Source organism: Galeopterus variegatus, unplaced genomic scaffold, assembly GCF_000696425.1.
Source record: "Galeopterus variegatus unplaced genomic scaffold, G_variegatus-3.0.2 Scaffold2167, whole genome shotgun sequence".
Classification (NCBI taxonomy): domain Eukaryota; kingdom Metazoa; phylum Chordata; class Mammalia; order Dermoptera; family Cynocephalidae; genus Galeopterus; species Galeopterus variegatus.
This window is the reverse complement of record NW_007728278.1, coordinates 155,189-166,751: the sequence shown is the minus strand read 5'-3', so window position 1 is coordinate 166,751 and position 11,563 is coordinate 155,189. Positions and strand designations below refer to the sequence as shown.

Here is an 11,563-nt window from a genome sequence, read left to right as displayed (position 1 = left end):
CCCTCTTCCCTATCTGAAAATTGTACCAACTCAGGTTCCTCCCTGAGACCTGTTATCACTGTTCCCATCTTCACCTTCTCTCCTCGCCGGACAAGGCTGCTGTCCTGCACGAGGCTAACCCCCAGCTGTGGTCGTTTATTGCGTGACAGCCCCTGGGCCGTGTGCTGCGCATCTCAGTCCTCCAGCAGCCATTGAGGGGAATGCACGTGACGTCCACTTCTCACAGTTCAGGAGATAAACTGAGCGGGTGTTACTTGCGGAAGTTCGCATACTAGAATGTGGTGGATGCTCGATTCAAACTAGCCCGAGTCTTAGCCGTGACTGCACTGATTATTCATCCGTCGATCATTCCTTTCTCTCCTCTAGATTCTGCCCCTCGCCTCTACGGGTTCTTCCTCCTCATCCTGTAAACATGCCAGTGTCTTTCCCATCCTAAAAAAAGAGCCCTCGGCCCTTCCCTCACCCTTTGTTGTCTCCTGCTAAAGTCACCACTGACCTTGTAACTGCCCAATACAGCAAATGCTTTTTAGTCCTTATTTAGTCTGTTATCTTTGACATTATTTCCTTCTTGAAGTACTTGATTCCCATTGTTTCTGTAACAAGTGTCTTGCACACTTCCTCTCTGTTCCTTCTCCTCCTCTGCTTTGCTGTATCCTCATCTTCTTCTCGAATGTGGATCACGCCCAGGCCTCCATCCTGGCCCCTTCTCACGCTCTCTCTCGCAGTGATCTCAGCAGTGCTAGTAGCAGCACACGTGTGTCTCTACATTTATATATCCAGCTATGTCACTAGACACATGCCCTGAAGGTACTTCCAACTCACCATGTCAAAATCTGAACTGCTTCCCCCCAAATGCTCTTCTTCCAGTAGCAGCACACGTGTGTCTCTACATTTATATATCCAGCTATGTCACTAGACACATGCCCCGAAGGTACTTCCAACTCACCATGTCAAAATCTGAACTGCTTCCCCCCAAATGCTCTTCTTCCTTCTGTATTTCCCATCTCGGGGGCACTCTTATCTGCCCAGCTAGAAACAGAGGCATCATTCTAGACTTTTCTCAATACCTGTTACAGCTGCCTTATGTACAGCTGCCTTATGTATCTCTTTTTTCCTTTTTTAATTGTGGAAAATATACAAAACAAAATTTGCTATTTAAACCTTTTTTAAGTGTTCAGTGACATTAAGTACATTCATATTTTTGTGCAGCCACCACCACCATTCATCCCAGAACTCTTTTCATCTCTCAGAACTGAATCTCTGTACCAGTTAAACAATAGCTCCCTGCTCCCCCTTCCACCAGCCCCTGGCAACCACCATTCTGCTTTCTGTCTCTAGGAATTTGACTATTCCAGGTACCTCATATAAATGGAATCATACAGTCTTTGTTGTTTTGTGTCTGGCTTATGTCTCTCAGCATAATGTCCTCAAGGTTCATCCATGTTGTAGCATGTGTCAGAATTTCCTTCCTTTTTAAAGCTGAATAATATTCCATTGTATGGATACACCCACATCTTGCTTATCCATTCAATCACTGATGGACACTTGGGTTGCTTTCAGCTTTTGGCTATTGTGAATCATGCTGCTGTGAACATGGGTGTGCAAATATCTCTTCAAGATCCCACTTTGCATTCTTTTGGTTTTATACCCAGACGTGGAATTGCTGGATCTTTATCTAAATAAGTTCTTTAATTTTTTGAGGAACTGCTAAACTGTTTTCCACAGTGGCTGCACCATTTCCCCTTCCTACCAACGGTGCATCAGCCTTTCACTTTCCCCACATCCTCACCAACATTTGCTATTTTCTGGTTTGTTTTTTTTTTTTCATAGTAGCCATTCTCATGGGTGTGAGGTGGTTTCTCATTTTGTTTTTAATTTGCATTCCCCTAATGATTAGTGATGTTGAACATCTTTTTATGTGCTTATTGGCCGTTTGTATTCTTCTTCAGAGATACATCTATTCAAGTCCCTTTGGCCAAAGATTTTTGAAATTGGATTGTTTGTTTTTTTGTTATTGAGTTTTAGGAGTTTTCTGTATATTCTGGATATGAATCCCTGATCAGATATGATTTGCAAATAATTTTCTCCTATTTTGTGGATTACCTTCTTACTCTGTTGATAATGCAGGCCCTTATCTCTTGACTGAACTTTTCATAGCCTTCCTGTGGTTTCTTTCTAATCCATCTTCCCACTGCAGTTCAAGAGATCTTTCTGAGACAGAAAACCTGCCTGTCATTGCCTTTTTTAAAATGCTTCCCTGGGCCGGCCCGGTCGCGCACTGCTACAGTGCGCCACTTGAGAGCGCGGCGGCGCTCCCGCCGAGGGTTCGGATCCCACATACAGACCCGTTCCCGCTCACTGGCTGAGTGAGGGGCGGGAGCAACACCGAGGGTTGCGATCCCGTTGCCGGTCCAGTCCGGTACAGGCGCGACACTGAGGGTTGCGATCCGTTGCCGGTCACGAAAAAAGACAAAAAAGGAAAAAAAAAAAAAAGAAAAATGCTTCCCTGACTCCCCACTTTGGCAGTGATTCCTAACTGGGATTTCATATATCAGAATCACCTAGGGAGCTTTTTGCAAATATGCCCTGCTTCTGGGGATTCAGATTCAGTAGATCTGGAGTATTGGGGTTTTAAAAATCTCCCCAGTGATGCTAATGCACAGCAGGGTGGAGAGTCACTGCTGTGGAGGTAGGAAGGTTCCAGGTCAGGTTTGGGTGGTTTTGGTGAACACGCCTAGAGCCTGACTGGCTGGAAGTTCATCTCCAAAGGGATGGGACCATCCTAGGCCCTTCATGATCGAGTCCTGGATGGCAGATAGGTTTCATTTTTCATCCAACTCTGGCTAATTAGTAGTAGCAGCTCAGAGACTATGTTGAATATCATTCTGAAGCTGAATGTGTGCCCAGCCTGAGATAGGGTTATGATCAGTTAGCACACGTGCCACAGCAGGGGAGGGGACAAGTGTGGCATGTGTGTCTGAGCTTGTCTGCACCTCTTGAATTGTATGTTCTAGGTGTACCACACTACTGCCTCCCTCTGGCCTTTAAACACTGGTTTCTCCTTTCTGGAATTCACCCTACTTTTCTGTGTAATAAGCTATGAAAATATGTGTATATGTGTGTGTATACATTTCAAAACCCTGCCCTCTGCCCCAGCAGATTTAATAATAACCTCCTCTGAGCTGTTTCTGCACCATTTAGTTCAGGTCTCATATGTTATTTAATCTATTTAAATCTCTCCCCCCCACTAAATTTTAAGCTCCAGGAAAGGCAGAGACTGTGTTTTATTTATTTATGTCTCAGGGCCTCATGTGGAATCTGACCCTTAGTTGGTACTTAATGAAATTTGGTGATCATGTCTGAATTCTTTGTTACCTTATTCCTGAATTTAGTGATTGAGAAAGGTGCCAGGATAAATTCTCTAGAATTTAATTTCTTGAATTGAATGTTTATATCTCTAAGTGGGGCAATTATATAAATGTGTCCCAGGCCCATATTTCCATTACTTTCTGGCTAATTTTTGTCTTGTTACTTCAAACAGATATCTAAAACCAGATTTCCATATCTGCCCCCCATAAAAGCTACCTCCAGCTTTTTCTCTTAAACTGCCTGTGTGAATGGTGCTGCCCTTCTTTAAGCCACAACCTAAGAATCTCTTTATCTCATCCCTATTCCTCACCACCTGCCCCGCTGCCCCCTACTACACCAGTCATTAGAACTCACAGCTTCGAAGAATTAGTGTTTGCTCTGTGCTTTAAAGGATGATAAGGTACTCTGGCAGATAGAGTGTGATGTTCTTATCTACTGAAAATGTCTCATGTGAAGTAAATAGTGGGCTTTATTGTGTTCCAGGAGGAAATGACATAGTTATTAAATTAAATTTTCTTTGCTTTCTCTTCCACAGATTGATGCCTCATCATTTACATTGACATTCTTTGGTCAAGGATACAGCAAATGCCTCGGTACCGATCAGAAGAAACCAAATATGAAAATTTGTACTCAGGTGAAAGGACCAGGTATTTTGCATATGACTTAAGACTGCTTAGGAGTTTTACATTGTCTTAAGCTATGAAGTGGAATGCTATTACAATATATTCTTTTAAAGTGTAATTGTTGGGGCCAGCCCATGGCTCACTCAGGAGAGTGTGGTGCTGATAACACCAAGGCCACAGGTTCAGATCCCTATGTAGGGATTGGGCCAGTTAGCTCACTTGGGAGAGCGACAACACCAAGCCAACGGTTAAGGTCCCCTTACTGGTCATCTTTTAAAAAAAACCTTAATTGGGCCGGCCCGTGGCTCACTCAGGAGAGTGTGGTGCTGATAACACCAAGGCCATGGGTTCAGATCCCTATGTAGGGATTGGGCCAGTTAGCTCACTTGGGAGAGCGACAACACCAAGCCAACGGTTAAGGTCCCCTTACTGGTATAATTGTTTTAGAAATACATTTGCACCAATTATTATTTAAGTAATTTAAAATTTTTCTGTTAAAGAAAGATTGAAATTATTGGTTCAGTCCAACTTTATTAGTGCATCCTTCCTATGGTTTTCTTTTTCAGTATGACTCAGTAATTCAGAATGGCAAATTTGAATTAGTATTAATAGGACAAGGGGCTAACTGACGTTTACCTGTTTTAGTCTCAGATTCAAGCAGTATAATTACATCATAATAGAGCTTAAGTCTGCAGTCCAAGGTTTCTTTGGAGTCTCTGAACACCCCGATGTTGTTCGTAAAACCTGTGTGCACACATGCATTTCTCAAGGGAGGGTGATGCCTTTTAATAAGTTGTTAAAAGGATGTGTTGCCCCCAAAAAGTTCAAGAGCTTTTGCTATAAATTTGAGAGAAATATGCAGAGACAGCCCACTTGTGAATTATAGTGTAAGTTTCATTACTGTTGTCCCTGATAGGTCGGGGGTGTGTGTGTGTGTGTGTGTGTGTGTGTGTGTGTGTGTGTGTGTGTGTGTGTATCAAGCAGATGGCAATATGTTTGCATGTCGTGTCTTCAAATTCCCACCTGGCTTTTTAAGATAAGTTGACTGTGTTTTTATTATGCTAATAAATGTAAATGCTAGTGCACCACTTGCTTATAGACTTCTTTTTGAGTTACTCAGGTTTAGTCAGTTGTTTTTCTTTAAGAAATTTGAGTTTTTTTTTTTAAGGATGTGAATGCAGAGAGGGGTCATTTTAGCGTATTAATAGAGAAACAGAAGCCCTCGGATCATTGGCTTCAGTTATTGCCAAGAAGCAGGGCAGTGTAAGTGGGTCAGAGCATGGACTCTGGAGGCAGCTGCCTGCAAGTGATTTTGGCCGAGCCACTGCCTGGTTTTGTGAGTTTGGACAAGTCACTTAACTTATCTGTGCCTTAGTTTCTTCATCTGTAAAAGGTACAAAAAAATACTAACCTCATATAATTGTTATGAAAATTAAGTTAGTTTAATAGATTTAAAGCTGTAGTTCATAACAATACTTGTAAATACTTGTATAAATGTTAATTGTTATTTTTGTTGAGTGACCAGGGTATCTATTGAAAAAACTGTGTGTACCTAGAGTTAGATATAAAATCTACCATTTGATTTTTGGGTGGTGTTTAGTGCACACTTCATGAATACTTTTCTTTTTGCAGAGGCTGGCTACGTGGCTACCTCTATAGCTATGGTTCAGGCAGCCATGACCCTTCTAAATGATGTCTCTGATCTTCCTAAGGCGTAAGTTTGGTTCTCTTCTAATTAGAAGATATCTCTTCCATCTATATTCTATTTTAGCTTATTTTGATTTGATTTCCAGGCTTTGGGTTGCACATAGATAGCATTTATAGTTCCTTTGACCCAAAGATATAGGTAAATTAAAACTGTGAGAAAGAAAGTTCCTTACCAGCATCTGGAAACAACCGTGGAGGTGAATGAGAAGAGACAGAAAAGTTTGAGAGCCATGTAAGTTGGCTTTAGTTCCTTGAAAGAATAGCTCAAGTCCAGAGTCAGCTACTCAAAAAGGTCCCCATTGTTAAATAATATTAACAGGAGCCTCTAATCAGTGCTGAATGATACCTGGCTGGCAGTGGGAGCCCTGGCTGACACTAAGCGTGAACTGAATCACGGGATCCTGGCTAGATGATTATTATCGATGTACTGTCTTACTAGCATTTATTTGTTACCCTAAAACTAGGCCTCCTATACAGCTGAGCATAGGCCTGCAGCTAAGTAAATCAGTCATGTCCTAAAATACTACTAAGTAATAAAAATAGAATTTGTATATAGTAAAACCTAATTTAAAAAATTTTAAGTACTTCTTTACTCTTTGAAAATATTTAGCATTTTACAAATGTTAGCTTTTATATCTTTTAAAAAACTTCTGGGCTTGCTGGTTAGCTCAGCTGGTTAGAGTGCAGTGTTGCAACACCAAGGTCAAGGATTTGGATCCTGTTACCAGCCAGCTGCCAAAAACAAACTTCTTTTTCATCAGTTTAAGTCCTGCTTATTCTTTAATAATAATTACCTAAATTTATCCCACTCAGGTCTTTAATCTCCTGAGTCAGGACTGTCTTTATAAACAACAGCGGTTACTCAGGTTGATGACGCTCAGTGTGCCCCTTGAACACACCAGTTGCACATGGAAACAATCTCACCAGGAACTGAACCAACCTAGATGGGATTGGCTGTGCCTCTAGTTTCTCCTGTATAATAGCTGCTTGCTCATCTGCTTGATTTTAGGAATGGAACCAAAAGTAGCCAGGATAGAATGAGACTAGGGTTTTCATGAGTTCTGCAGTGATTTGATAGCTCATCCTGCAGCGGAGAGGTCAGCGGAGAGGTCTGGAGAGGAGCCGTGTGCACTGTTTTCTCTTGTTACTGTTTTACAGGGGAGGATAGAATGAGACTAGGGTTTTCATGAGTTCTGCAGTGATTTGATAGCTCGTCCTGCAGCGGAGAGGTCTGGAGAGGAGCCGTGTGCACTGTTTTCTCTTGTTACTGTTTTACAGGGGCGGGGTCTTCACACCTGGAGCAGCTTTCTCCAGAACAAAGTTGATTGACAGACTCAACCAACGTGGCATTGAATTTAGTGTCATTAGCAGCTCGGAAGTCTGAACATTTGAAGAATTAACTGAAGTCTTAAAGTGTATGAATTAACAGCTTGTGTATTTGATATCTGAAATTCTTCTATCAGCCTGACTATATGTGGAAAAGTTTGTCAAATTTAAAATTTCTACATGTTAAAAGCAAGATATTGTACTAGCTTACCCTCTACTTAACATCTCAGCTGATTTTGTGATTTTATCCCTTGTGGCAGAGAACTAACATTTGACTGACTTTTCCATTGAAGTGTTCTAGAAATGTTTATGAATGAGCTGGCAGGTCAGATGGTGGGGGAGGCGTCCCTGTCTGTCCTGCCCCCAGCAGCCTCAGCGAGGGCGCCAGGCCAGTGCTCACTGCGGGCAGCACCTTTCCTTGCTGCTTTCCTTGCCATGGCATTGAACAGAATCTCGCCTTCCAGTGAGTTTCTGTACATATCGTGTGAGCCTGTGCTAAACGAAGCTGCACTTTTGCTATTTTAGCCTAGTTTTTCGCCCATCTACACTGACCGACTTTGGACTGTTACCTCAGTTGATTAATAAAGGGTTGTCAGTTGAAAGTGGTTTTGTGTTTGGACCTGCTGTGTATTTGTATAGTGGCAGGAATGCTGCTTAACTGGTCTGACCTACTCACTGCAGGCAATTGGGCCTGTCATTCTTTCTTTCCCTGCTTCTGTATCTGTGATGAGTTTTAAGGATACAACTTGTAAGTTTCTGTGCTTTTCATTGCCTGAGCAGGAGAATTTTTTTCTAATTTACCCTTTGTATTTTAACTAGGTTTTCCACTTAAGCTCTAAAATAAGACAAAGGACTTTCCCCTTTATAATAAGAATATAATGAAGACACATGTCGTGTTTGTGCTGTTCATTATGTAAAAAAGACAGCCACCCCTTTATGGAATTTCTGCTCTCAAGTGAGAGGCATAACTATACAGGAGTGTCATTGGTGTTGCCTGTGCAGAAGAACCAGGAGGGTACGGAGGCCGAAGACAGGGACTGTCGGTGCAGTGCTGCCCACCCAACTGCTTCCTTTACCCGGCCTGGTCGTCGTGAGACAGGGATTGTGGTCCCCACTGTGCCCTCACTTATGGGTCCTTAGGAAAGGGTTTATCAGAGAGACACGTAGCTTCTCTATTACATAGATGGGGGAAAATAGTCATTTTGGAATAGAGCAAAGAGAGAAACTTAAGAAAATTTCATGATAAGGTCATTTGTAAAACTTGAGGAAAGACTGCTTTGCAGCACAGCCGCGGCGGGTGGCATGTGCAGAGGGCTGGTGGTGCAGGCTGGAACCCTATCTGAATGCCCTGCTCTGCATCTTCCTTGAGCCACGACGCCAAGGCGCCGGACAACGTGAATCTAGAAATCGATCCTCTTGCCCAGCAGCTCCAAAGGGTCAATAACCACATCCTCACCACGTGCTCTAGAAACAGAAGAGGTGAACACTGATCTCAGGTTAAGCTGGGGCCGAGCAAGTGAGGACCGTGATGTCAAGGGAATTAAACAATCCTTGAGAGAGAGGTAATTTCACTGAAGGAAGGATAGTAATATCGCCAGGGTGGAATTCATTCATTCAAGAGACACTTAAGAAGAGCCCGCTCTACGTTGGCACTTCAGGGTAAGATGAGGACCTTCTCAAGGAGCTCACAGCCTGGAGGAGAAAGGAGTATAAAGAGCCTCGTACAATAAACGCACACACGTGTGGAAGCTAATGCGCACTGAACATTTAGGTAGGACCCCAGGGGGACAGGGGAAAGCCAGCTGGCTGCTCAGATGCAGCCTCCCACGTTGTCATTGTCCTTGGAGAATTCTTTAGAGTCCAGTGTCAAGCCCAGGCCTATAAGCTCAGAAACGGATTTGGACAGCTCTCCAAGAGGGCACCTCTCTCACATCAACCAAGCTCACAAAGCCTGAAACCTATTAGTTACAGTGCCACTTTACTGATATGCAATGGGTTAGCCTAGAAGCCCGAGGTAGCCAAATGACCGGGAAGTCGCTTGGTCTCTCAGTCACAGAACCTCAAGGTTCTCTTACTCCCTTTTTAAGCTGGTTTCTTCTTCACAAAGACAAAAGATTGCATTAGGTGCCTTTGAGGGCCTGGCCCCCAAACCAGGTCCCCCTGCCAGCCCCTGCTTAGGGTTGCTCAAAGACTAGCTTTTATAAAAACTGCCTGTGGCCTAAAGAGAAAAATAGATGAGACATGTTGAGAGGAGGGTAAAAGGTAATGTTGAACAGAGTTTAGGACAGAACTGAAGGCTTGAAGCCTGTGCCCACAGAAAGGTCAGGTGACAGCACAGAATGAGTCCAGACATCTCCACCCTACCTCAAGAAAAGGACAAAGAAATGGTCAGGACTATATCAAGGACAGAGAAGGGCTGAGCTGGAGAACTGGCTTTCTGCTCCTGGCTCTTGGGTGCCATCAGCTAGATGGGCCTTGGACATGGGGGAAGCATACAGACCTCAGGCACCAGGAGAGGGCTGGGCTGGGCTGGGCAGACCCTGCAGCACACTTGGCTTCTCTCCTCGGAGGGCCCATTGTTTGCAACCAACTCAGGTCTTCTGGTTCTTGTTCAAGACTCCTTCACTACCTGTTCTCTGCACGATGTGCTCATTCCCTTGGTCCCCCAGGGCAGTGCTGCGCTGTCGCCAATGCTGCTGGGGATTCCGGGCCAGCTGATTTGGCTGCCATACAAAAATCAGATCAGATGAGGCCAAATCAAGAATGAATCGATGTGCTCATTCCCTTGGTCCCCCAGGGCAGTGCTGCGCTGTCGCCAATGCTGCTGGGGATTCTGGGCCAGCTGATTTGGCTGCCATACAAAAATCAGATCAGATGAGGCCAAATCAAGAATGAATGAGCTCGGGGCCGGCCCGGTGGCGCACTGGATAAGTGCACCGCTTGGGAGGCGTGGCGGCACTCCCGCCCGAGGGTTCGGATTCCACATACAGACCGGTTCCCGCTCACTGGCTGAGCGAGGTGCGGGGGCAACACCGAGGGTTGCGATCCCGTTGCCGGTCCCCGGTCCGGTGCGGGGGCAGCACTGAGGGTTGCGATCCGTTGCCGGACATGGAAAAAGACAAAAAAAAAAAAAAAAGAATGAATGAGCTCATTCATTTGTCTCGTGAATGACCACTTCCGGGTACCAAGTTGACCGCCCCCTCAGGAGGACTCAGGCTGGCTCTGAATTTTCTATGTGTGACTAACACAGAACTAAGCGAGGGGGAGGAGACACCCACTGTCCTGTCGGGGAGCAGGGAGCTATGCAGATGTGCAGCACCACCTCCTCCAGCCCATCGCAGTTCAGGACCTCCATCTGCTCCTCCAGCTTCGTGCAGTAGGCAAGTGACTGCAGCCAGATGTGCGCTGAACCCAGGGGCATGACCTCCACAGGATCCCAGAAAGGGTCGTCGTCTTGAGCCACGTGGCTGTCTTCCCCATCTAGAAAGTGCTGCTAAAGTTCTTCCATTAGGAACTTCCTATTGATAATCTTGGCTTTTGACCAAATCCACACCTGGAAACACAAAGGCAGGTAACCGACATTAGATTTTACTGCTGTTTTAACAATTCATCTCTCAGTTTTCCTAACATGCTCCCTCCAATGGACTCTCATCAAACTTAGCTTTGGTGACATCCTTCAGGAACACCATAGTCTGGACCTGTTACTTGTCACTACGTGAGTTGCTTGAGCCTGGGAAATGACTTAGAGGGGATGATGGAGGTGGCAGACAGACCCTCCCAGGAGAAATGAAGGTTTGGGGCTCATGGTACACAGAATGGCCCTGGGAGATGTCCATGTCCTAATCCCTGGAACCTAACACGGCAAAGGGGAATTAAGGTTGCTCATGAGCTGACCTTAAAATAGGGAGATTAGCCTGGATTATCCAGGAGGGCCCAGTGCAATCCTCAAATGTGAAGGGAAGGTAGAAAATGGCAGAGAAAGATGTGGTGACGGAAGCAGTGTCACAGAGAGGCTGTGTGGCTGACACTGAAGGTGGACAAAGGTGGCCATGGGCCAAGGAGTGTGGTGGCCTCTGAAGCTCCCCTTGAGCTGCCAGCGACACAGCAGCTCTGCTGATGCCTCGCCGTTAGCCCGGTAGGCTCAAGTGGGCCTTCTAACCTCCAGAACTACAAGGTAGTAAGTGTGTGTCGTTTAATGAGTTTGTGGTCACTTGTTACAGCAGCGATAGATGACAGCAGGGACGGTTAGGTGGAGAAACGCCAGGAAGTGGCTCCCTGCCCATGTGCCCGGGAGACACCACTCACGACCCTGCCAGGCGGACGCAGCAGCTGTTCTTAGCTCTGTTTTGCAGACAGAACTACAAGGTAGTGTGTGTCATTTAATGAGTTTGTGGTCACTTGTTACAGCAGCGATAGATGACAGCAGGGACGGTTAGCTGGAGAAACGCCAGGAAGTGGCTCCCTGCCCATGTGCCCAGGAGACACCACTCACGACCCTGCCAGGCGGACGCAGCAGCTGTTCTTAGCTCTGTTTTGCA

The 11,563-nt window shown here is 45.1% G+C and overlaps 2 protein-coding genes across 2 annotated transcripts in view; one reads left to right on the top strand and one right to left on the bottom strand.

The window, feature by feature from the left end:
- SCCPDH (saccharopine dehydrogenase (putative)) overlaps positions 1-7,631 on the top strand; it is a 38,758-nt gene extending 31,127 nt beyond the window's left edge. The window contains exons 10-12 of the mRNA XM_008580822.1: positions 3,905-4,016; positions 5,625-5,706; positions 6,978-7,631. Of these exons, the coding sequence (XP_008579044.1) occupies positions 3,905-4,016; positions 5,625-5,706; positions 6,978-7,083 (300 nt within the window). The 3' untranslated portion in view covers positions 7,084-7,631. The remainder of the gene's footprint in view (positions 1-3,904; positions 4,017-5,624; positions 5,707-6,977) is intronic.
- A 631-nt stretch (positions 7,632-8,262) lies between these two features.
- The window catches only part of KIF28P, a 33,832-nt gene continuing 30,531 nt past the window's right edge, over positions 8,263-11,563 (bottom strand). Inside the window, 3 exon segments of the mRNA XM_008580821.1 lie at positions 8,263-8,398; positions 8,400-8,489; positions 10,304-10,578. Of these exon segments, the coding sequence (XP_008579043.1) occupies positions 8,263-8,398; positions 8,400-8,489; positions 10,304-10,578 (501 nt within the window).